Source organism: Falco punctatus (genome assembly GCF_963210335.1).
Source record: "Falco punctatus genome assembly, chromosome: 3".
Classification (NCBI taxonomy): Eukaryota; Metazoa; Chordata; class Aves; order Falconiformes; family Falconidae; genus Falco; species Falco punctatus.
Window position 1 is genome coordinate 108078194 of NC_137582.1, and position 26462 is coordinate 108104655.

At 49.6% G+C, this 26462-nt stretch overlaps 1 protein-coding gene across 4 annotated transcripts; it reads right to left on the minus strand.

Annotated features, from left to right (window-relative positions):
- Positions 1 to 548: 548 nt before the first annotated feature.
- Positions 549 to 25808, minus strand: VWA1 (von Willebrand factor A domain containing 1). Of its 4 annotated transcripts, none has more exons than XM_080379675.1 (7): positions 22228 to 25808; positions 20829 to 20949; positions 12099 to 12662; positions 6002 to 6280; positions 4663 to 4935; positions 3576 to 3845; positions 549 to 2901 (listed from the first exon to the last, which is right to left on the minus strand). In XM_080379675.1, the coding sequence occupies exons 2-7, from the start codon at positions 20899 to 20901 to the stop codon at positions 2861 to 2863; spliced, it is 1500 nt and encodes a 499-aa protein (XP_080235801.1). In that variant the 5' UTR covers positions 20902 to 20949; positions 22228 to 25808; the 3' UTR covers positions 549 to 2860. The 4 variants fall into 4 exon arrangements, with proteins under 4 accessions (XP_080235801.1, XP_080235800.1, XP_080235802.1 ...); XM_080379674.1 differs by lacking the exon at positions 22228 to 25808 and adding an exon at positions 21234 to 21613; XM_080379676.1 differs by lacking the exon at positions 22228 to 25808 and having other exon boundaries at positions 549 to 2895; positions 20829 to 21222.
- Between the last annotated feature and the right edge of the window lie 654 nt (positions 25809 to 26462).

A 26462-nucleotide genomic window follows, 5' to 3' on the forward strand; every position in this document is an offset into this window, starting at 1 on the left:
AAAGAAAACCTGGGAACAACTTACCTACAAATGAAGCTGTTTGTAGTCCCCACACACAGAACTTAGCTCCTACTGGTAGCCCTGATGGTTTATGCTCTCATCCTACATAGGTGTTTGGGTGTTATACCCATTATATCAGTACAGATGAGATGCTTAAATAGCCTGGAAATCATTAGGCTTACGTTTTTCTAAATAAATTAAAAAAAAATTAGTTTAACTTACCTGTCTGACTGGAATTTTCGTGTTCATGAGTACTACCAGTTCTGCCAGGATTTAAGGGACATTCACTTCTTGGCTCCTTGTAAAATGATTCTTACTGAAGCTGAGACATTACTGAGACTGATGTATTTCTACTTTTTTCTTTTTTTGGGGGGATGTGTGTGTATGGAGAGAAAGTTCTATGTAAACCAGACCATGAAGTTATGAATGGAAATGTTACATTTCAGTCATTTAAAATTGAGATGAATACTAGCTTTTCATTAGAACAAAAGCTACACTTAATAGATTTGGCCTTAGTGCCATCAAGAACAAAGTAATCATTCAATAGCTCTTGTATTGTATTTTTAATTGTCTTCAAAAGGATGCATTACAATTGGGGGGGGTGACATGTTAATGTATTAGTAAATTATGCAAGGAGTTGTGCAAAATTAATTTCTGTCCTACAGCAAGAATGAAAAAGATTATCTTATTGCACGAGAGATCACTCATGGTATCTTTATCTTGGATTGACCAGATGTTGCCTGGGCTGGGAGCTGGACTCTTACAATCCTTATGGGTCCCTTCCAACTTGAGATATTCTATGATACTATGATTCCAGAGACTTTTTCTTCCCTTCAGCACAGTCTCCACGAAGATTAATCAGTCACAAGAGCACATTCCAAAGGAGAACACAAAGTGTATGAAATCTTATCAGGTTCATGAGTGACTCAGCCCTCTCCTGTCCCTTCCTCCTGTACAAGACGACAGCCCAAGGCAAACGCTCCATAAATCCAGGTATGATGAATTCAGCACTCAGGAGACAAGGTCAGTGACAAAGTTCATCTCAGCTCTGAAAGGAACTCTTTTTAAGAAGTCCATAAGCAGAGCTAACAGAGGGTTTGCAGAATAGAGCGACACTAATGGGGACTCTCCAAAATACAGTACAGCTTTAAAAACAGTTCCACCCATAGGACAAATAAGCAATACATTTAAAATAGAGCAGGCATTACTGAGGGAAGGTGTTCCCACTGATGCTGGGTTTTGTTACTAGAAAAGTGTATACATTTCTTCACAGCCCTAAGCCTGAATTTTGGAACGATGCTGCTCCAATGGCTTTGTCACTAGGTATTAAAATTAGTGACAGCAAATTCAAGCCTGGGGCCAAAGGGAAAGAATTAGTTCTACTCTCCTCCCCTAGAAACCTGATTTTTAAGTGTACCTCAAGCTTAGGGCTGGGTGGAAGCCCAGGACAAGACACTAAAGATGTGCTAGGTGTTTTCAGAGTGCAGAGGATAAAGCCTGGAATGATAGTGCTGGAGACTTACTGTCCCTAATTAGCCACAGAACTGGCTAATTAATCTCTATATGGCTGCTCCAATAGCAGGACTCACATCCAATTTGGTGAAACTGACTGCAGGTATGCCAAAGTAAATCAGTGGTCATGATCCAGGCAGTATTGCACTGTTGTTTGGAGGCATGTATTTGAATAAGAAACAAAAATAACTGGGTTAGGTGGTCTTGCTGTCTGGCTTTTCTTGACTCACTGCTGCTCCTTGAGCTCAGCTGAGGGTTGAGAGCTCTGGAGTAACCTGCTGGAGAAGCAAATTCCCAGGTTTTTGAGTTTTCTGCTCTCTCAGATTGATATCAAATCCCAAGGCAAATTACTTGGGGGAACTGAGCCCTTCAAATTCCATCTGGGATCTGTATGTCATTGCAGCAGATTAATTTAATACCAGTGCCATAGGGAGAGTGGAACAGTGTTAATGAGACTCAAGAATTCAGCAGGCAGACAGTGAGCAGACTTCTGCTGGAGCACTCTTGACAGCGCTCGTCAGCCCTGGCCTGGCACAGCCCTGTCGTTCTGTTTCTCAGAGTTCATCCACCAAGCTCTGCCATAAACCAAAGACCATCTGGGAACACTAAACTGTCCTTGTGCTTTATAAAAGGCAGGATGTTTTTTATAGCGTCTTCATAACCCACCTGACCTTTGACGAGGACAACCACCTCTTTTCTTCCTCTTCTCAGAAGTCCTGTTGGCTTTGACCTGATCTCTGCATACTGTACATTTTTGCATTCTGTTGTTCTTTTCTCTCCTAATGCTTTTCCCTTCCATCCCTGAGATGCTATACTTTTGGGTTGCCTAATTTGAGCTATCTGTTGAGTACACTGGGTGAATTGGGAGAAAGCTGCTCTTTCTCAGGTGTGTCACGTGTAATCTTTGTCTGAGTGCAGATGCCCACAATGAAAGGCCAGGGGAGTAAACAGCCAAGCCTTGAACATGCTCATAAGCTGCAAAACCAGAACTGTATCAACATTTAATAAATAGAGGACAGGCAGTAAGTAAGCAAGCAATAGTGAGGATTCATCCCTTTGCCTTTTGTTTGTTATTTGTCAGGTGTATTTATATGAAAAGAGGGTACAGATTTGGGATCTATTAGTCAGATTGATTGTTCCACTCAGCGAAGCCAAACCTTTAAGCTTTAGCAGAACTGGGCTGAGGACAGCCTTTAGGCTTGACAACCAGGACACCTTAACGGACAGTGCAGGCTGGGAGATGATCTGTGAGCTTTCCGGCTTCCTCCCCTGACGACTCCTTTTTGTCCAAGTCTTTGTCCAAGCAAGATTCCTTGCTCTGCCGGGAATCAGTTCACTCCAGAGTCTGTCATGCTGTCTGTCTGTGCTTATATCCTTGGGCTTCTGTAGCTGGGAAGAACACAAGAATTATAATGTCAGCTTTATCCACCCGTTCTCCAAATTTGACTGAGTCAGAGATCTTATCCCTGTGGTCACTTTCCCTATCCCTCTGGCCTCTTGCTGGGAAAAAGGCTGTGCTTCTGCACTGTTGCACAGCTTCTTTTTAGCTCTTACTTCACTTCAGCCTATCAAGAATCCCTTTGTGTTTCACGACAGTAAGTGGCTTCTGAGTAGTGGAAGAAGGAAAGCAGATGTGTTGTGCCTTAGTAGCTGTGTTTCATAGTTAGCTCGTCCCTGCCACGTTGAAAAGTGAAGGGTAGCCAAGAGTTCAAATGACTTTTAAACAGTGCTTCCAATGCCCATGCCAGCTTTTAGCAGTCCTCCCGCCCTTCTTATCCCAAAGCAGTTGCAGGACTGCCTCCACTGTACGCTTTTTTCTCCTGCCTGCAAACATAATGCCACTAGGAGGAGGACTGCTCTTAAAAATGAGGGAAAGAACCCAAGAGGGCAGTACCTCTTGGGCTGATAGCTGTGATGAAGCCCTACTGGCAAGCGAGCTGAGCAGCACAGAGCATTTCAGCCATGAGGGCTCCCCTGCCTTGGATCTCCACCCCCTCAATGCCCTTCAGAACATTTCCCCTTGGCTCAAGTGCCCCAGGATTGTGCCTTGCACCCCAGCTTACCCGGCTGCACGTGTGCCATGCGGCACAGCCCTTTGCCTGGCTGGTTCTTGTACACAGGCTTCACGCAGACTTTGTTGGTGGTGCCTGCAGCCAGGTCCGTGAGGAGCACGCTGTGAATCTGCGGCGAAACGCTGATGACGGATGAAGGGCCACTCTGCCGCCGGCATCGGACCCTGTAACCAAGGACTTTCCCATCGGCAGAGTCCCAGGAGGCTTTCAGGGTGTTGGGGCCCATGTCTTCAAAGCGGAGGTGCCTCACTTTGGAGCCCTCTGGAGAAAGAAGATTCATGTTACTTCAGGCCGTTTGTATGGAGCCGTCCTTACTGCCTATCTCCTTGCTCCTCCCGAGGGGACTGGCGAGAAGGGGTGGCCAGCCAGCCTGCTCTTTGTTGTAGAGATGCAATAGCCCATCCCTCTGCATCTCCACACTGGAGGAGCACGGCCTCCTTAGTCCTTAACTTTGTCCTGGTACCAGCACGTAATACTTGTGTTGGCACTGTTAGGCACTGGCTGGCTGCCTCCTGCACCCTCAGCTGCTGTCATTCTGAGCTCCTCATTCCCGAGTCCTGACAAAAGCTACATTTTGCCTCCTGCAGTGTCTTCACAGGTACCTCAAAAGCTACATTTTGCCTCCTGCAATATCTTCACAGGTACCTCTTCAGAGCTGAAGGTTCTGCTGATGAGGTTTCCACCCCTCTGGTGCTAAATCACAAAGAACAGACACTGAGGAGATAGGAGGGAAAGGTGCTTTTCTTTCTGCTTCAGGGAGATTCAGGGATCTCCAAGTCTGTTCTGCTTGTGCCTGCACCAGCAGCTTGGCCGTACGCACCCTGTAATAGCAGGTGTGTGGCGTGCGTCTGATTCTCTTCCAGTCCCATACCTTATACATCTGCTACACCCTAACGGCATATATCATGTGCTGTTCATCAGAAGCTGCAACTTTCCCCTTCTCTCACCCCCGGCTCAGTAACTGGGCTGACCCAGTTCCCTGGCTTCACCTAGAGGCAGATGCTTTGTGCAAAAAAACAGACACGCTTCAGATACTCTGTGTGGCCGTGGGGTTTCCTACCAGCAGGGTGCTGCTCACCTTCCTGAGTGCATGCTTTAGCGGACAGGGATTTCTCCTTTCCCGATTTGTAGATTGCAGTCACTGTCACTAGATAGGTTGTATTGGGTGCCAGGTTCTCCACCACAGTGCTGTTTTGCTTGCCGTCCACTTCCAGCAGCTTCACCGAGTTCCCAGGAAGGGGTCCGTACAGGATCTGATAGCCCATCACGCTGTCCGGGGTAGGACCCCAACTAACATGGAAGCTGCGTGGCCCAGACTCTGAGATGAGAACCTGAGCTGGACTTACTTCCTCTGAAAGAAATGTAAAGAAACATGTGAATAAGTATATCATTCAAGGCATAAGAATGCTGTCAGGGAAGCATAATTGACCTGAACCATATTTGGCTTCCAGGAGGTGGAAGAAAATCCATCCAGCAAGTGGAGGTGGATAGTCACCAAGTCAGCACAACCCAGCTCAGCCCTAAGAAAATGTTTTCTTCACCTGTGCAGCATAGAGTGGGTAAAACTACTCAGCCAAAACTGGTTTTGCATGAAGAACATTAATATTGGATGCAAGTTCATCTTGATTTTGTTACCCCTGCTCAGCTTTTCAGCGTGCCACTTTTTTTGCACGTTGCTACCCAGCATAAATCTGAGTTAGTCTTCTGGCCAAATGACTAATCTGCACAGAGGGGCTGGCTTCTGCCCCGAGTGCTCCCCCTCTCTCTTTCCCTCTCACACAGGGATTCCCCATCAGTGGGTACACTGCCTGGAGAAGCAGCATGCACCCACTTCAGAAGCATTACTCTCCCCAGGCTATACCTGCAGCCTCAGGTAGGAGACAGGAATCTCCTTGTTCCATAGCAGCTGCTCAAGCGATGAAGGTCAAGATTCCCCTTTGGCAGTAACCCACACAAGACAGCACTGCTTCTCCCTGACCATCCTACTGGGAGAGTGAGTAAGTACGTGCAGCAGCCTGTGCTTTATCCCCAGTGGGCTCTATACCTCAGCCCTGTTAAGGTATAATATAAGTTATAATACATAAGCCCCGCAAGCTGCAGCTCCTGCCACCTTCTCCCAGGGCAGTGGGCTCTGCTTTCCCCCAGATTCACAGACTTTTAAGGTTGGAAGGGCTATGACCATCAGACCTGATCCCCTGTTCCGAACAGTCCAGAACACCTCTCTAAGCAAACAGCTGGCAGCTGAGTGCCAGCATAAAGCAGCTTATTATGTTCTGTCCTGATCATAATCATCTGCCTCCTCCAGCCAGACCACGAGATGGTGGGATGCAGACCAAGGGCTGTCCCATTTGCTTGATACATACAGGAGGCTCAGCACAGTGGAGACTTCCCCCTTGGTCAGGATTGTGCACATTTACCTGCCAGTGTAGTAACCCTTGTTGTCTGGGGAGGGAAGTAGTGGATGTTGGATTCAGGAATGAGTGCCACCTCGTAAGTAGTTTCTGATGCAAGGTTGCTTAGCACGAGGCTAGTGTGAGCCCCAGACATTTGCTTTGTCCTCTTCCTTGCGAGGTCATCTATCGGGGCATACTGTAGGGTGTAGTAGCCGGTTTCTTCGGAGAGGAGTTTGGGCCACATCAGACGGAAGCTGCTTGAGGTGATATCTACTGCATGGAGCCGATTTGCTTGGATAACATCTGGAAGAGAAACAGGAGCAAGAAATCACTGCTGATGTCAATATACAGAACATGGCATATCTAAAATACAGGCCCTTCTGGACGGGAGCTGTAGGCTACAGAAACACTGGGTCACAACTGAAGTCATTGAGGTGTAGCCAAGCCCCTTCATAGGAATTCAGTGAACTAGACCCTCTTTGAAAGGTTCAGGACTATAAAACAAAATCCTCGAAACCAAAGATAAAGCTAAATAAATAAATAAATAATCAAACATATCAACTTAGGCAGAAATCTTTGGGTTTTCACACCACTTCTACCTCTCAGACAAGAGCCTTTCACTGAACAGAGCTTGCAGGGGAAATGCATATGTCCCAGCCATCACCAGGTGGCATTTTGGCTAAAGCAATTGCTCAAGTGTGCCTGCACAACAGGCTTCAGCTCAGGAATGCTACTGCGCCTTGCCTCATGGGCATCTCCAGTCTCAAACCGATTTGCCACAAGCCTCTAAGCTGCTCTTTAAAGCCCCAGCTACCCCTCTCTGTTCTCTCTGCCTTGTCCTCTGTGCTAAGGGCAAATGGTGCTGGTGATCTGCTGTGACACAGGCCTGGCACAGCAGGACCCACGCCCCTGAGCATCCAAGCCTGTCTTGCACCACTGAGAACGAATCTGGAGTGGTCCAGCAGATTCCGGGCAGCTGCTACTACCTGACAGATGTGTGGGAGTTACTGTGCCTGGCCAAACAGGCAGCTTCCCACACTTGGCAAGACATTACCACCTACCCAACACAGCAAGCAGCACTGGCACTGCCTGCGAGAAAGCTGGAGACAGAAATGAGGCATCCAGGTTCCGAAACTCCTGTGGTCAGTTCACCCCGAGCTCCCAGCAGAAATCACCTCTTTGTGAAACCAAACAACTAAATTGTGTCACTTAGGTGAAGCAGCCCAGAATATGAAAAAATACATTTCTCTTTGCTCTCTGCTTGTACCCAGTGGCCAAGAAGGGGCAGCAACTGGGGAGGGCCCAGCATTTGCTAAGCCAGCTGCATTCATCCCAGCTGAAATCACTCCCTGCAGCCTTTCACAGAGCTCCATTGTTCTGTGACATTCAACGTTCAGAGCCACGCTTGTGCTATCTCGCCCCTCTCCCCCTGCACAGAGGCTTCTCTTCACAGCTCGTGCTACCTTTTGAGTTCTAGACCCCAAATGCCAGACACTGATACCTCTTCTGATGCTCAGCAGTTCCCCCAGCTTCCTCCACTACTTGACCCTTCCGACACGCGTGGCCTTCTGAGCCCACCCTGGGCAGAATTCCACTGTTTGGCCTTCCAGAGGAGCAGAAACACACAGGACTTTGTTTCTAGCTCCAGGGAAGTGGCATACAAAGACATAAGGATTATTTAAAAAAAAAAAAAAAAAAAAAAAAGACTTTTAAAAGCACTCTGAGCCTTAAAGATGCACTTGCTCTGCACAGCATCCCTCCTGAAACCTTATGATAGACTACTCTGAAGTATTTATGAGCTGGAGGGTACTGAGTAGCTCTCACTGGCTGCCCAGTACACAGAGGTAAGGGGAGGCACAAAGGTCTTCCCAGCCCTGCAGGAGATTAGGGGGTGGCTTTGCGCTCCCAGACCTGCCGTTTAACTGGGAGAAGATCAGCTCTTCTCCTCCAAGCTGCTCCGAGTCCCTGCCAACTTCCCCATACCAAATAAAGCAGCCTCAGTTTTTCCTCTGAGCTGTTCTTTGGCTCTCCCAGGCAGGCAGGACCACCTCCCTTCCCCGTGCTCTGCCTGCCACCGTCCACGCGCGCTGCCAGCCAGCAGCATTGCACCCACTCTGAGCCCGGAGGGGGCAGAGGGTGGGAGGCAGCACCACGGAACGGGGGGCACTGCACCCTTCCGCCAGCCCTGCAACCGCCAGCGGCCAAGCCACCAAGGGACAGGGAACAGAGAGGCCTTGGTGCTACAAGTCGTCTGCCCAAAGCTCAGGGAATGGAAATGGGTGAGCTTGGAGACCCTGAGTAAATTGGGCAGGTTGAAGTGACGGGGTGCAACACCCGGGGGGCACGCTGCGGGAAGCCCACAGCAAATAGCTCTGCCCCTTGCTGCCAGGTTACGGATGCCTTGAGCGAATAAAGCGGGCAACAAGCCCCAGAAAATAGATAGCCCTGGTATGCTTCACAGAACCTCCTTGTTCCCGAAGGAAAGCAGCAAATCTCTCGTATTAGACACAGGCAGTGCCTTCCTAGCAACACCCAAAAGACAATTTGCCTTCCACCTCCTGCCTCTTAGTGACTCGAAACACCATTTTGCAGCCAGGAATTTGCTGGTATCCTGGGAATTCTGCTGGGGTCAATATTAGACTAGCAGGAACACTGCTGCTTTCATGATGTGTGTAAGAAATGCAGCCAGGCAGCAGGTGAACCTGTTCTAGCCCTGGGTACATGGTCCCCTCTCTGCAGATGCTTCAGCTTGGACTTGGGGCAAATCACTTTTGCTTTGTGGCTCTGTTTCCCTACTTTGATATGGATAGGGAGACGGTTCCGATGCTGGGAGGGAGGAACAATTCTCCATTACCATGGTGGACACTCAGGATCTGAGATCACTCCCTCTGGTCACCTGCTTATATCCAGTGCTAAGCAGGAACGTCAGAGGACTCTAGGCTCAAAGCCTTCACTGCAGCAGAAGTTATCCAGGACCTTGTTTCAGATCAGAAATGTGCCACCCTGAACATGCAAGGGAAGCGGCTGGTGTTTTGCGATGGGCAGGTAGGCTCCGGCAGCGCTTGGCTGAGGAGATGGTGCCTAAGGATGAAACAAGTCATCAGTTGTCAGTTCAACTGCCTGAGTGGAGAGCAAGTGCACGCTAGCACAGAACCTGATGTCAACTCAAAGGAATGCCTTGGCTTTGTGATATTTGAAGGTCCTTCCCCAGAAGGAAAGCACCAAATGCCATATGTTGGGTACAGAATATATAAGATTCAATGGAAGAAGACTGAGCTAGAGTCCCCTTTCCTTCACACTAGGAAAGGCAGAGGTATTTGCCAGGACCAAGCTGTGGCTGTGGCCATAACCAGGCTGGCTGGGACCTGCTGCGTCCTGCAGACTCATGTCAGGAACACATGCCAAGGAAAAAGAGGGGGAGCAGGCACACATCCATCCATGGTCCCTGCCTTACACCCCTCTGCGTAGCAGCATTACTAGAACTATTGCAGGCCCACCATGTCTGAGCAGCAGCCCATCTTCTCCGCTCTCTGACATAGCCAGGTTTTTCAAAAAGGGAACTGAGGCAGAAATATCAGATCCCTGGGCCTCAGCAGAGCCTGTGGCGGGACAGAAATGCAGTTCAGAAGAGTAAGGCATCTTCCTTTCATCTCCCTGTCCAAGTAGTGGCCGTCTTGCTGTCTAGGACTGAGACCCACTGCTGTGAATGCCAGACTCAGCCCGACAGCTCCTTATTTGCCTGCTCAGATCTCTGATCACATTTCTGAAGGCAAAGAAAGTGCATCTAAGCAACTCCTACATAAAAGCGTCTACCTTTGTATAGCGAGGTACAGCTGCGGAGATTGGACTGTCCCATGGAGCATTCCCAGCCTGCCTGAGACAACAGCAACCTGGCAGCCAGGGGCCACTGTGTTGGAATCTCTACAGAGCAGGCGTGAAACACCCACTCCTGGATAGGTGGTGGAGGGAGGAGAGCAATTCCTGACAAAGCTTCTTTGTGCATCTACAAAAAGCTTTTAAGAAACAGTAGCAAGCGTTGAAGATAAGATAGCAGTGATAATAAAACTAGTCTGAGCCGTTCCAGAGTTGGAAAAACTTAATTTCTGCCTGCCAAGGATCCTGTCTGTCCCTGCTACTCCAGGGGCAGGGGCCAGAAGCAGGAAGGGTGGTGATGACGGCTGCCTCCTCCAGGCAGGGAAGAGTGAACAGATGTGGCTTTATTAAGGCTAACTCAGGTGAATTTACCAGTGTCTGGTATTTTGCTTAAAACACCAGCCCCTGAGTTCATGTGGGAATCTCACCTTCCATTAAAATCATGGACTAGTGATTTTTAGACTTGGTGGATGCACAGAACACTGCCCTCGGGCACAGCAGAGTATTTATTACCTTTGCAGGTCTTACCATCTTCAAGAGTCTTGCGCTGCAAGGATATGCAGGTGATTTCTCGCTGGGATGCTATTTTATAGCATCGGGATTCAGGATGCACTAGGAGCTGAAACAGCCACTTGAAACAAAACATCTGGGGTCTGGTACAGTAGAAGGACGGCTGGTACTGCCCCATACTCATACAGGAGAGATGTGGTGGGAATGACTGGAGGAGAACATAGTCCCTTCATGTCATTTGTTAAATGATCATGGTTAGAAATAGAAAGAAATTGCTGCGTACAGAGGATTCTGTGGAAAGGGTTACTTGGACACTCCAAAGCCAGCTCTAACCAGCTCACATAGCAGAAGCCAAATGAGGAATTAAAACAGGATTTCCAATGGAGAGAGAGCCTCCAGAAAAATCCATGGAAAGTCTGCAAAGTCATAGTAACTCACTCAGCTTCCCAAACAAATCCAGAGGCATCTGGGAGGCTGAAGCAAAACCCCTGCTCCGCAATCCCAGGCACTCCCAGCACGACAGCATCCAAGAGCTGCAAAAAGAACGTGCATTGTGCAGCGCAGCATGCAGATTCGCGTGAGATATTCCTCTTGGCTCCCAAACACCTGCCTTCTGGCCCAGATGATGCCTTTGGGTCTCCTCAGACCCTTTCCTGGATGCTTTAGAAGACAGGACTGGTGAAAAATCAAACTTATTCCTGCTCTCTGCACAGCAACCGCCACAACCACACCAGCAACAAAGAGGTGGCAGCTGGCTGGCTAAGCCTGACAAGTCAGGGCTGGGATTTTCTTCCAAGGGTTGTGCTGGCCAAGTCAGGCTGTAGATCTGACGGATGTGGAACACGTTACAACAGGGGATGTATGGAACAAAAACATTCCTCTCCTTACAGTCTTAATGCTGATAGCAAGCACCATCCTTAATTGTTCTTTGTAAGACAGCAACAACTGCCGGCCACTTGTAGGCAGGAGTTTGATGTCTCGGGGTGTGCCAGGCACTCTGCCTGCACGTAATGGTATCTACAGAAAGTCAGATCTACCCTAGACAAGATTTTGAGGGAGCTGACAGGACCAAATCCTTCCCAGATTACACACACATCCCGTTTTGTGTAAGCAATGTGTTCAACATGTGCCCTCCACCTCCATCAGGTGGAACATAGCCAGACAACGTTTTAGAGGAAACTATTCACCCTGAATATAAAAATCAAGTTCAAGGGGCTCAGGCACCTTGTTCCCACAGTCAGACATCTTTTACTGTAGTTTAATCATTGCCTGTTTGGGAAGGCTTTGGTTAACAATTAACCTGTGCAGGTGGGGGAATTTTCGTGATACACTTGAATTGTATGGATATCTGTGACCTGCATGATTAATTTCAAAGTCTTGCGAGTTTTCAAGAAATCCAGATAATATGCTTCCTGAGCCTTCTTCCTTAATTAACAACTGCACAAGTTACAAGCAAGTTCACCTCACTTACAGGTCTGCAGAAGGGAGTTTGTTCCAATCAGTCGAGGGACTTTCCAGGGGAAATAGAGATATTTGTGCCAGACTTAAAAGCCTTGGTTTGTACTTGGACTTATAGCATTATGGACAAAGCACCTCCGTTTGCAAGGGCAGCAGCTGTGGGCCAGCAGGACCATTGGTTTTAGGGGATTCTCACACTGCCTGCCTTGCAAAGCCAGAGATTAACTCACGCTCAGCCCTGTTGCAAGCTCCCAGTGCCCACAACCCAAGCCCACCGTACCTAGGATAGCATCTCTAAGCTCCTTGGTGATGATGGGTAGGTCATCAACATCCACAAAGTGCAGGTGCTTCTCGGGTGGCTGGCTCGCAGCAGCAGAGAGTTCCAGGTAGTTCCCCCGTCCAGTGCTGACAATGAAGACTGTCACTCCCATGTCCTTCAGGAGCTGCATGGGTTCGGAGATGTCATCGGTGGAGAAACCATCCGTCACCCAAACCAGTACCTTGGGCACATCTGGGCGGGCACCAGCTTCGTCACTGAATAATTTCTCCTTGGCAAAGGAGAGTGCTTTGCCTGTGTTAGTGTCACCCATGAGCTGCCGAGTGTCCCGGATGGCTTGTTGCAGACTCTTGCTAGACAGGTACCGGTCAAAAGGGAACTCCATGGTGGGTGTCGTGCTGATGTGGATGATGCTGGTCTGGACATCTTTGGGGCCAAAGGTGAAAGGTTGCACAAGGTCCCACATGAATTCCTTGACCCTGGAAAACTCATAGTAGGAGACGCTGCCAGAGCTGTCCAGCAAGAAGAGGAGGTCCCCCTCTGAATTGGAAATAGACGGCTGGGGACCTAGCAGGGGAGGAGAGAGGGAGGTATGTTAGTGGAACGATGTGAACACATACCTGCACAGGCATCTGCTAGGAAGGCTTGATTATCCAGTGCCAAATCTCAGAATCCAGTGAGAATTTTGCTGGGTAGAAACCTCAGGATTTGCCTTTTTATTCTGATCATTAATTGCACCTAGTGCGAGGGCTCCTGGGCTTTATTCTCAGTCCTGCTGTCAGCTGTCTGGGAAGTTCTCACCCCATCATCATAGCACCCTGTCTTCCCTCATCGAACAGCTTTGCTCAGACTCATCTGTTTGATCACAACCATTGTTGGCGAACACTTTAAGATGCCAAGACTGAAGCACCAGCCAGAGATCTGCCTGTAATTGTTCACAAAGTTCTCTCAGCACCTTTTATTTTCAAGTACTCTGCCAAAAAAGCTGTTTCTCTTACGAACAGAAAACCGGTTCCTAAGTCCTCTGAGCTCCAAGAACCTGAACTCGTTACAGAATCACAAAAAGCAAGAGCAAGAAATTTCATGAGACCCCACCACCCACCCAGTGACTAGCAGGATTGAGACCTATATTTGTCTCCCACTGCTTCTTTTGGGTTCAGTCTTGCTCTGGGACATGTAGCCTAATCTCAGCCCTGCCCGAGGGGGACACTGCAAGGGGAGAAGCCAAAGCTCTGCAGTGGAGCTGGAAGGAGCTCTTGGAGGCACTGTAGGACGGCAGCCTCGCGCTGATCCGCCCAGCCACGGGACCCTCTCACCACCTACCCCCCAGGGTTTCACGTTGGCCAGGAGGGTAAGGGACATGCAAAGGAACAGTTGGAGCATCTCAGCGAGACAGCAGCAGCCGCCCTGGTGGTGTGCTCCACCACTGTGAACAATGGCACAACATCCAAGCACACAGGCGTTGCAGCTGCCATATTATTCCACGTACTTCGGTCGGCCAAGATGGACAACAGAGACTCCCAGCAAACAGGAGCAGCACATCCCAGCCCTGCTGCGCTCAGCTTGCCCCCTGGCTCTTGGCAAAGGGCAGCGCTGCAGACCAGTTTGGCTTTTTGGAGCTCACTCTTTCACGTGTTCTGCACCTCACCCAGGTCAACCACCATTCAACAGAGGTAAGGCTGACGATGCATCGCACCCAGCTGCTGTGGTGACTTCCCAGAAGCAGGGAGAGGAGCTCCTGCTGCCTGCGTTGGCTTCCTGCTCTCTGAGCTTTGTTGCCAAGTTTGTTTTAAAGGCATGTTTTACATTTGCAAAGATGAAGACCGCAAAGAGAAGCAATAGTTACTTTTTGTCCTCCCTTTCCCTTCACACGCATGATCCCTGCTGTTCAAGGAGCTACATGGATGGCCAGCACAAACCCCGCGTCTCAGAGGGAAAAGACCAGTCATGGGAGAGGAGAGGCAAGCCAAAAGACTGGAAAATTGGGATGAAATATGCCTGAATTCAGCCCGGTGACTGACTCCTGAGAAAATACAGCTCCTCATGGAATGAGGACAAGATGAAAGCCTGATGTTCCTCTGGTCCAAATTCAGTCAAGATGCATAACAGGCAGAAGCAGAAAATGCCATCACAGCAGTGAGGGGAAGTAATGTCCCAGGACACTAATCTCACCTCCTCATCTTAGATGCTGCGCAAGGACAGGGGGCTGGAATGGAGCAGAGAGCCAACGCCGGCAGGGGAAAAGAGATTCCCTGGACCTGACGCTGCAGGAGCAACAGGAGCTCTGGCTCCTGAGCACACCCAACACTTCTACGCTACGCTCCTGCAGGATCTGCAAGCACTGCACAGATGTGCAAAACCTCATGACAGTCTTTCCAGGCACATGTTATTAACCCCTTGCAGATCAACTGAAAGGCCAGTGCAGCAGAAAGAGGCAGGAACCAGGGTAGAGCTGAAGGTACAGCCTGCACCTCCTGGATCCTGCTCTTGCTGCTACAAAAAAAAAATAAAATGCCTCTGAGTTACATCAGCTTGCACTGACACCTCTTGTTACACAACACCAGGCTGATCCCAAGTACTTTCTGCTCCAGGCTGGAGGTGGACACGGTCCAGGAGCTGGGAACATTCCTCACCAGCCTGAGCCAGCAGGTCAATCATGCCCGGTGCCAGGGAGTAGCCTCTGCCACCCAGAGCTGCTGCTCTGGGATAACGCACAGCAGTTCCAGAGAAAAGCAAACTGCTGATGGCAAGAGCAAGAGCAACTGCCAAGGTCAGGAGCAACTCCAGGGTCTAAAACAACTTAGAAGTTTATCCCATCTTACGACAATGGCAGTGCCTGGAATTAAAATAAGCTGTATTTGGAAAAGAATGAAATGATAAAGGAACTTGATGAGAAAAACTGCTGGCTCTGCTCTCCCAGGAGAGGTGGCTGATTCTCAGAACTGGCTGCCTCTCGGTTCAAAGGCTACGGTCCATGCAAGACTGGCAGAAAGCTCCCTGAATTCTACAAATCTGTGATTTATACCGCTGCTGGCAGGCAAGTCTGGAGCGGAGGGATTCCTCCCTAGACAACTTTTAAAAAGCTAGGCTGATTTGATGTTTTCTTGCTCTTCTGAATACATGTCGACCTCCTTTCCCAGATAGTCTTAGGAGCAGCACGTCAAAGGGGTTGTGGGACAAGATGTCTGGGGAAGGGCTGCACAGACCATTTGTGCAGAAGAATGTGATATGTCAGGAAGAACATGCTTCTGAGGGTGTGCCCTGGAGTCCCACTCCATTTGACTCATTTTTTCATTTTTTTAATCAAACCCCTGTGTGGGAAGCGCAAACACATAGGGGACACCTCCTACTGCTTTTAGAGTTTGGGAGACATACAATAGCTGGAATACCAATAATGAATCTGGAATTCTTTTAACCACCACCCTGCTTCCTGACAGCTTTTGAGGTGCAAGAAGGGATAAAAAGCCTTGGACCAGAGATTCCTGCCTGCCCACTAGGGCTCCCCTATCAGTGAAGGGATCAGGAGTGTGGGGTGGCCAAGCAACATGGGCTCTGGAGCAGATGGAGATGGTGCAGCACACAGCGGTTGAGTGCTGGAGCCATGCGTGGGAGCCAAAACCACAAGGCAGCAGACAGCTGAATGGAAAAGCTCCTGTAAAATTAATTGCTCCAAGGAGACAGCTCATGCAAACAGGTCTCCCCCTGCAGAAAGCCGTGTCAAGGCAGGCCCGGAGAGAGCAACGAGCCTGGCAGAGATGAGCAGGGGGGTGCTAAGCCCCCACTGGGGCACTGCTCCAAGAGGCAGGTATAAGACAGCAAAATCAAGAGGAGGGAAAGGACCCAGACAGGGGAACAGTGAGTGGGTACAAGGGCCATGTCACACGTCCTGACAGTGAAACCTAATGACCTGAGCATAGAAAAGAACATTAACCAACAAGCCATTTGGGGCACAACACTAGGGGTCAAGGTGAAAAACAGAAGGCAGGGCTAGTGGTTCAGGCTTGAGCTGCAGAGGACTTGATCCTCTTTGCTCAGTCTTCACTTGGCCAGTTTTGACCCAGCTGCTTATTTCCCTTCGGATGCTTGCCTGTGCAGCTCGAGCATGAGTGCCTGGGGGAGCGTTCACATCTGTGCGCTCGGGAATTATAGCCACGGTATACTGGGAGGTATACTGGAGAAAGGGCCAGGTGTGCTGGGAATCCCGCAGGACGGAAGACAGAAGTGACATGCGTGAGTCAGAACCACACTTATTGCATGTGCTATATATATATGTGCATATATATCTATACATACAATAGATGTGCATTGGAAGAAAGCCAGAGTGTGCTTGCACACATGGTCTATAAACATGCAAATAAACACGTTGCCTAAAGCCACTGTGCTGTTACAGAGACCAGGTCAGCACAGGAGCCACTCTCCTGTAGTAGGTGCTGGCTGAGATGGCAAAGGCGCACCAGATATCCAAACAACAAGAGAAATCAGATGGAGCCTTCAAAAAGAGAACATTAGAGTTACTTGGAGGTGACTAAGCAAGAGATGCTTGGAGGAGGCAGGAGTGGGACCTGCAGCCTATGTGGATCACAGCCAGTTCTGCATGACCCAGCACAACTCAGCCCGGCGTGGCAGACACCCCCGCCCCCAGCAACTTGGCCTTAGAGCTGAGCAGAAAATAAAAGCGAAGTCCAGTAAGCTGGCCTGCTTGCCCGTGGCAACATGGAACTTCATCACCGCATCGCACAGCGGAGCTGGACCCGTGACCTGCCACTGCTTCCTACGGCTCCCTACCCCCAACGGCATTCCAGAGGGAGAGCTGCGAGGGCTGCGTGAAGCAAAACACACGTAGCCATAGCTCTGTGCTTTCCTCTCCCCTGGAAAAAGTACAAGCCACAGTGAGAGACCTTGGCAATGTGGTTGCCGCCTCCCAGGAGGAAATCGCCGTTTCTCCCCTCTGCTCCTCACCAGTTTGTTTGAGGAATGTCAACTCGTTTCCCAAATGTTGCAACAAACAGCTGTGAAAGCTTCCGATCCTGGCAGGGCCGGGATCAATGGCCAAAGGATGTTGCTCACAAGTGCTAAACAAGGTCATACGCACTGGTGCTCTGGGAGGGGAACTGGGAATCCACCACGAGGGAGCTGATGCAAGCAAAATCCCACTACTGCCAGAACTACCTGGAAAACCAGCATGGAACATCTGCGCAGAAGAGAAGAACAAAGGAGAGTCAAGAGCCATGCCCCTGGCAAATCACACCTCTTGGCTGTGCCCTGCAGCTCTGGGGCACCGAGAGGGCTGGGTGTAACGTTAAAGTCCTTTAAACACTGGTTTGACTCATCACCCATTACTGGAAATAGCTGTGTTAATTAAGAGGCTCTGCAGGAGAAGCTACAGCTGGACACCACAGTGTTCTGCCTGGAAGGTAGAAAGCATAGGTTGATAACAACTGGTTAACAACCGGTTGGTTAACAGTCAGTTAACAACAGCAACAGTTACACTGATGGGCAGCTATATATTTTGGAGCTAAAGGGATTGTCTGTGGGTGGAACAGAAGCCTAATCCTTCATGCAGGCAAATACCATCACAGTTACCTCTACCTCTACTCAGCCCTGCATATGAACCAATTCCTCCCACCTAGATTCCGTCAGCAGAAAGGATCCATTAAAAAAAAAAAAAAAAGAAAAAAAGAAAAAAATCTAGACAAAGGCTCTCACTGCATCAGGAGCATGGCAACGCTTAGGAAGTGACTGGACAATCCATCATCCTTCCCTTCAGGTTTAGGTTTTCAATTCCCTCATCTTTCTTCCTGTTCCTTGTCCTTCATCCAACGTAAACATGCCAGCCATGCCAGAGGTGGGGCCATGGAGATTTATTACCAGTAAATCCCTGCATTACGCAAGCAGCTGCTGTTTTCAAGCAGTTCCCTTGCTTTACAGCAAAAGAAGACGGAGCATTTGGCAGGATGTCAGATGAAGATTTCTCACTTTCAGTGGGGTTCGGGAAGAAGGGGCATCCATTAGCACCTCCCTGCCTCCTGAACTGCCAGGGCTTTGCTTCTGAAGAGCTGAGGAATAACTGCAGAGCTCCCAGCACTGCTGATCCTCTGCCCTACTTAAGCCTAGGGACCAAGAGAGCCGATGGCAGCATCCTGTCCTCACCCTCCAGCCGACGTGTCGTCAGCAGGCACAGATCACACAAAGAAGTGTTTTGCAGGGATCGATATGGGGGGAAAATATCACCATGGAGTCACAGTGCTGCCTATTGAAACTCCTGGCTTTTCCAGGAAAAAAACAAACACAAACCAAAAACTGGCCAGACTTCCCTGTCTTACACTGAGATGCTGACAGGAGACACTCGCTTCACGAGTTCCCTGTGCTCTCAGCTGGGACCTGAACACACGCCACACGCCTGTTTTACATGGGACTTGGAACTGGTAGAGCATAAAGGATCTAACAGCCAAAAAAGATCACATCCTGTCTTGGTTAACTCTGAAATCCCATGTTTGTCTTCCCTTCTCGTTGTTTGGCCACGCAAGGAAAAAAGTTCTACGAGTGGAGCCAGGTCTGGAGGCTGAGGAACACAGGCTGCGCTTCCCTGTGGCCCCTTGGGATCACAGTGAGAGGCAGGAGGAGAAAGCACCGCCTCTCCCAAAAAGAGAGGTATCCCACCAAGCCAGCCAGGAGGTATTTTGCACTTAAAACCATGTCGGAGAGGGGCCTGGGCCATGGGAGACTGCTAGATCCCCTGCCTATTTAAGGAGCTGAGCCCCACCAAGCAAAATATACTTGTGTGACTGAAAGCCCAAACTGCCTCTGCAGGTTCCAGCTTGTCCACACCACAGATTATAGGCTGTAGGTTGAGAAACGGCCCTTCAGACAAATTCCTCTGGCAGGAAGGAAGCTGGATCACCATCTCTTACGATCTTTTCAGGAGTTTCAGTATCTCTGCTGTTTTATTTAGAGCATCAAGTGTCCTGGAATCATGGAATTATGCCAGGTAGTGAGCTGTGCTTCAGAGATCAGCAAGTGCAGGGACCTCTACAAAGGGTGTACAGATGGGCTGCATCTTTATTTTTCACTTGCTGCACCCACAGGGATATCCCCATCATTTTCTGCTGATGCTAGTCCAGAGTAACCAGGTAACGACAACTTAAGTCCCATTTATCAAAGCCCAAACCATCAAATAGTTGAGATCTGAATCTGGACTCAAAGAGGAAAGTGATGGAACTGGTTATATGATGCTCTGCCTTGGTGCACTAAGTAGCCATTGTCCAGAAAAAGCTGATCATTCCTGCACATGTAGCAGCACCACTGGCCACCCAGTGGCTTCCTTGCATTGTCCACTGCAGCTCAGAATAAAGCCACAATCACTCACGTTCAGTCATGTCCCTAGGAAACAGAGTTGTGGGCGTGCATCCCTACCCCTCAGACAGCTCCTTTCATGTGCCATCATGGCACACCACCACGGCACCTCCAGGCAGGAGCTAGCCCGTGCCCAGGAGCTCTAGCAGACAGGCTGTTTGCTCAAGGTCACTCCAGGGAGCACTTGGGACGAACCTGGAGCCCTCCCCCCCATCAAAGGCGCTGGGGAACGGGCACCTTGCCACCAGCAGGTTCATCTCCTCTAAGGGTGCTTGGCAGCGTGCAAGCCAGAGTCGGCGCGTCAACAACACAACACGCACAATTTTGCCTCTGGAGCAAGGCACAACCCTGCTGGGAAGGCACGGCTTGCTTTTTCATGTACTCTGAAGGTTTGAGCGTTGTTTTGAGCCTGGGCTGGGGAGCTGCCACATACACTCCCACGGCAGCAGAACTGTATGACAATAGGAATAACCCCTGTCTGTGAGAACAGGAGCGCGGTGACAAAGCCCGAGGCAGCAGTACCGTTCCCGAACCGCCCTGTGTCACTGAGGGATAGAATCCAACACCCTGTAAGGGGATCCGAGCAATACACACAGTCTGCTGTGCATACCAGGAGCAGAATTAGACCCCAGAAGTCTGGGCTACTGCCTGAGGACCTCCTGTCCAGATAGACAAGAGGTTCCTTTTGCATTGGATTACATTTCCCAGGTGCAGCAAAAACCAGATGCAGCCAGCAGTAGCCCTGCGGCCACGGAACAGAACCTTTTTCCACTTGTGAACACAAGGCAGAACAAAAGCAATTGCATCAGCTTAGCCATCATGATGCGATGCGGGCAAAGCCGCCTGCCCGGCACTGCGGTGCAGGCACCAGAAATGAGACCTTCATCTCTTCCACATCCCTTTCCCCGCTGTCAGTTCTGCGTGACTGACCCGTAATCATTTTCCCTGAACAGCATCCAAGAGAAAGCGTTTTAAAGAGGAAATGCAAGGATTGAATTACAGAGATTAGCAAGAGAACAAGGCAGGTATAGGATCAACGACTTTTTGCTTCTCTTTTTCCATGTGCCTCAGTACGTCGGTAACAGTCAGGACTTTTTCCATATAATTACACTAAACTCTGCAACTTTTTGAAACAGTTTCCTTTCCACGACTGGAAGCAAGCAAGATTAAATTTCTTTCTAATACGGTAATTTTAGAAAGGTTTTTTTGTTTGTTTTGTCCTTGTGCCAGCAAAGTAACATAGAAGTATAACTCTACACCTAACGCAGAAATACAGCTTCAGCTTTTATTCTGAAAAGGTTTTACGAGAAGCAAGAAGGACCAGGAGGTATTAAATGGGGGAAAATAGTAAGGGAAAGCATCACCTTTGCAGGCACTCACCTCTCTCAGGTGTGTTCTGTCCCGCAGCGAACTGCAGCCACAGACCAAGGGAAAGCACTGCCTTGGCCAACATAGCAAAGTCTGGTCCCGGGCAAACTACCTTAAATCCAAAAGCTTGGCTCTGTGAAGGCAGATGAAAGGCTTAAGATCAGTCATATTACGTGCAAGGATCCACCAGATCCCAGGGTGCCACCTCTATGCTGCTCATGCCTTGAGATCCGCCTGCTTCTTTAGCTATGTTTTGCTGGGCTGTGGTGTAAACTCTGGCTCCTGTAGGCAATTTTCCTTCCCCCCCCCCGCTGCCCCTCACTCCTTTGAAAGCCATAAATCCATCCTGACAGCAATAGCTGGAGGAGAGGCACAAGCAGCACCCCTGCTGCTGATCCTCTCCCCAGTCAAACTTGCCCCAGGAGCGTGGGTTCAGTTGCAGGCAGCCTGCGTGCAGCTGGGCTGGGCTGAAAAAATATATCCCTATAGATAAAACTTTGGCCCTGCCAGACCCTGGCAGCTATCCAGCTACCAGGGGAGGGGGGCGGAGGAAGCGCGGAGAAATCCAAAGCTGCTCCGCTCTGGAATGAACTAGAAGAAGGAAAAACAGTATCTAGAGGAAAGAGAACGGAGTAAGGCTGGGGAGCAGTGCCCTGCCCTGGGAATATTGGCTAATCTGCTGGGAGGAGGCAGGCAGAGCGTTCCCCAGGTCCTAGCGCTACCCAGCGTGTCCCTTGTGCTGCCCAGCATGTCTCTTGTGTCCCTTGCGCTGCCCAGCATGCCCCTTACTCGGCCCAGCATGTCCCTTGTGCTGCCCAGCGTGTCCCTTGCTCTGCCCAGCATGTCCCTTGTGCTGCCCAGCATGTCCCTTGTGTCCCTTGCTCTGCCCAGCGTGTCCCCTGTGCTGCCCAGCGTGTCCTTTCACTGCCCAGCACGTCCCTTGCACTGCCCAGCATGTCCCTTATGTCCCTGGTGCTGCCCAGCATGTCCCTTGTGCTACCCAGTGCGTCCCTTGTGTCCCTTGTGCTGCCCAGCATGTCCCTTGTGTCCCTTACTCTGCCCAGCATGTCCCTTGTGACCCTTACTCTGCCCAGCATGTCCCTTGTGCTGCCTAGCATGTCCCTTGCTCTGGCCAGCATGTCCCTTGTGCTACCCAGCATGTCCCTTGAGTCCCTTGCACTGCCCAGCATGTCCCTTGTGCTGTTCAGCATGTCCCTTGCTCTGCCCAGCATGTCCCTTGCTCAGCCCAGCCTGTCCCTTGCACTACTCAGCATGTCCCTTGTGTCCCTTGCTCAGCCCAGCCCTCACCAGCACACAGTCATGCCGCTTCCCCGTGCGCAGGGACTGCTGCCAGGACACAAACGGGCCAGACCTGGTGTCCCTCCTCAGGGATGTCCTGCCGTCCACGTACCTGCTTTTGGCTCCTGCTCTTCAGGTAGAGGTGGCAACAGCCCCTTTCACTTTTTCACTTAAGGTTTTAACGTGTGCTACTTCTGGACGGATCCGAGATGTTGCTGGTGGGGAAGAGCTGGAGAGTTACACCCAGTTATGAAGAGATCAATCAACCCTCATCTCCCTTAACATGGGGAGAGGCCAACAAGACAGGCTAGTAAGTAGCAAAGGAAGAATGTTTAGAAGGATTTCTGAAACTGGTGAACAGTATTTCCTCCAATTTGATTTTCTCTCTCCTGGGAACTGTAAGAGGAAAAAAAAAAAAGAGCAGGAATTAAGAGCCAAGGAGCTGTGCAGGGCGGAAAAAAGTTGTATCCAAACTCATCAACCCAATGGAAAGTCAGAATAGGCCCAAGAAATGAGATCCAGTTGAGACACCATTAATTCAGTCGCTAGTTAATTGTCCCGGACTCTGGTGTTTCTCCTGCCAGTGTGGTACCCAACGTATCACGAAGATGCTCTGCAGTGTCAGGTTGGACCATTCCTCAGTCCCACGTAGCACAGCCCTGTACGAGCCACAGCCTCACCCACCAATTCACACAGGCTGGAATAAGCCTTATCCCAGGTACTCAACGGAGTTAGATACCCTGCTCATACCAAGAACATGTAACTTGTGACATCCCCTCAAAGGTGGCATCTGGATCCTGGTGTGATCCTATGGTGACCAAATACTTTTGCGAGCTGGTTTCCCTGACACACTGAAGTAAGTCTGGGTGTTAGCTGCTGGATTTGGTCTGACCAGAGGCGCAGTGGGCTTGCTCATCGCCCCTCCAAATCCAGAGCAAGCTTTTTCCTCCACCTTGGCGTGGTTTGGCCTGCCCCAGTCCGAGTTGAGCTTATTTAGCACTCAGTACTCCATTTAGTACTTATTTAGCACCCAGATACTCCAGCAGTGAGGCTGTCAGTCCGTAGCATCGTTCAGCAGGCAGGCTTCCAGTGGCAAATTACACAGCAAAGCAAACCACACCATGAGCAATCACCCCAGCCGGAGCAAATTCATCGATTCTCATTGCGCACGTTCACCCCCAGTTCAGTTGCTGATGTATTGACCATGATGGCAGCCAAGGCTCTCCAAACCACTGTTGAGTGAAGGGCTTTTCAGTCACATCCTTGTTCCCTGCCGGTAATTATATCCTACTGGCTGCTCTCATATATCCTATGAGTATATCCTACCGGTTGTACTCTGGGACATAGAAGGCACAGCCTGAGGCAGCAAGGGTTGCCCCATTGCAAGCCATCTGCTTCTGACCACCTCAGCTCAACGTCCACCTGCTCCTGTCCTCCTTCTGCCCCAGTGACCCCTTCAGAGAAGATGACCGCAGAGACAGCGGGCTAGAAATGCAACAGGTCTGGTCCCCAGGGCTCGCAGGTGCGTGTTGAGAGCCCTTCGCTAGGGCTCAGCGGTGCCTGGAGATTATTTCCTTCTATTACTCACTTCCCAAGGAAGTCTTTCCACAGAAGGGTTGCTCATCTTAGAATAATTCCCTTTTTTATCAGTTTATCAATGTGAATGCCATTCAGCCTCACACCCTGCAGTCTGGAGAGATTTCAGCCTTTATCTCCCTGCAAATCCTGCTGGGATAAGTGGAAGCAGGAAAACACAGCCTGGAAAATAATTAGATCTTACACAGTTTGGGTTTATTTTTAAACTTCAATGAAATCGACAGATCCTGTTTCCAGTAAGACTGGTTTATGTGGATGCTGATTCTGTCCTGGTTGCATCCTGCACTGGGAAGCCAGCAGTACCACTCCAGATTTGCTCCTGTTTACACAGGACCAAAATGCAGCTGCAGATCTCAGCTTAGGCTCAGCTCCCTGTCGATGCTAAGCTCACGTTCTCTCCTTGTCATAGACCTGACCAAAATTCACTGAGGATGACCATCTTCTTACCATGCCAAGTTACAGAACAGCTCAGGAACAGTTAACGATTGTAAAAAGAAAAAAAAAAAACAACAAAAACCGCACAAACAAACAAACAAACAACAACAACAACAAAACAAAAACAGCCAAACAAAACAAAACAAAAAACCCCTGAACAAATTAAACCCAGCAATCTACCATATTTTGATTCTGGTATTACCAAGATTCAGACACATACACATCTATGTTGTAGAGCACAAACCCTCGGTGCTACGCCTGGGTGTTCTGTGGATGGGGAGGCTTTGGTGGCATGCCGCTGCTGCCCTGACATTTTGGGGATGTAAACAACACCCAGTTTCTGAAAAGATGCAATATCCTCCGAGACAAATTACTGCAGCTGGAACAAACAGGCTTTTGGGAACACAGGCTTTTTTTCAGCCTTACATAAAAGTTATTGTTTGGCAGAGCCATCTATATATACGGCATTTTGGAAATTCCTGATTTGGAAAGGAAGCAAAGCAGCACTGGAAGAGCGGTGTGGGTAGAAGGTCCCCCTGGAATTCTAAGGAAAGCTTGTGCATCCCGGCACAGATGGGTAGTTCCCCAAGGTGCCAGAATCCAACGTGACTGTGTGCACCAGGGTCTGGGCTGGAAGGCGAGACTGCTGCCAGCTCCTGCTGGGACATCAGCTCCGTTCTGACCCGGAGGATGTGGATAGCAACTACAGCACCAACAACATTCCCAGCTGACTCCCGGTTTCCCCCCAGACACTAACCACGCATAGCTCACCTGAGTGCTTTGCTGCGGCACGCTCGGCTTTTAAACAGCTACAGGCTGCGCGGCTGGAGGGAGTGAACTTGAACTCCGCTGACTCCAGAAATGCCCTTCTGGCTTACAGGGGAGAGGATCAGGCCCCGCGCTGCCAGTTCTCAGTTAACAGTGTGTCATGCAGTCTCCAGCCTCAAGTCAGCTCTTATTTTTGTTTGACTTGGAAGACAAACTACAAAAATAGACATGTCTACTCCCAGCATTCACCAGCTTTATTTTTCTCAAAAGTCACCCAGTGACTAGGAATGACTCCGTAGTGAGGTAAGGTCTAGCTTATAGATGGTCTCTTTCATCCCAAAGCATCCTAAAAAGTCACCCAGTGCAAAAATACGGCCACTGCTGGGGTGAAGCACAGTAGCTTTTCAACTACTTGCAGCAGTATTACACTAAAGCTTAGGATATGTCCAAAAATTTTGCAGGACAGATCTACTCTGGAAGAATGCAGCCACCCAAATTAGTGTCAGGATACTGGGACACTAAAGCTTAGGATATGTCCAAAATTTTTGCAGGACAGATCTACTCTGGAAGAATGCAGCCGCTCAAATTAGTCTCAGGATAGGAATGGCTGCTTCCCATTTGAGTATTAAAGGACTGGCTGCAGAGTTATCAGGACCCTCCTAAAATATAGCTGGGAAACATCCAGCAATAAGAAAATAATTCTTCAGAAACAGTGCCATGGGTGGGCACTCCTGCCATTTCCCCTCCAGCATGGTGTCGCACCAGGACACAGCATCCTAATTTTCCCTTGTATACATTTGCAACAGCCTAAAATGAAGGAATTTATGGAAATAACACGCAGGTAGACACAAGCATGTCAGATGCCTAATGCACCGAGAGGGATGAGGTTCCCTGAGCCGTTGCCTGCTCCTGCTAGGGGCTTCAGTTCCCCTTGGCTCCCAGGCAGCATACAACTTGCTCCTCAGGTTTCATGAGATCTGGACGACGTGCTCTTGGGTGAGCTCTGAAGGAGGCAGCTTGTCACAAAGCATCAGCTCTCGGACACCAAAGTGACTTACAGCCCCCAGGATCCTTCTGAGCTGGGATGGGATGGACCAACAGCCTTAGTTCCTCTCCAGCTCCACATCCTGGGCATCTCCTGGTCTCTCCACACAAGTCTGCCTTGAGGAATTCCAGGCAGCATCAGAAGGGGCAGTGAAGCATCTGCTTAGAAAGGAAGAGAACCTAGTCCTGCTGACAACCCACGAGACAGCCTTCAGCTCCTTGGAACTCCAGCTGCCCAAAGATGCTCCTAGAGCAACTCAAACTCAGCACATGATGCTTCCATACCTGCCACCCCTTGCCATTTCAAACCTGCTTTGAACCTGTGGGTGCTTTTGTTGCAGAGAAATAACATCAGAGCAAAAGGAAATGGTAATCAATGCTGTTGCCAATTTATCCTGCCAATTAGCATCAGCTAGATAAACTAAGTGGGGAGGGAGCTGTTTGCTGAGCAGGATGCCAAAGGACAGATCGGGGGTAAGTCATGTCTCCTCACCGCAGCTTATT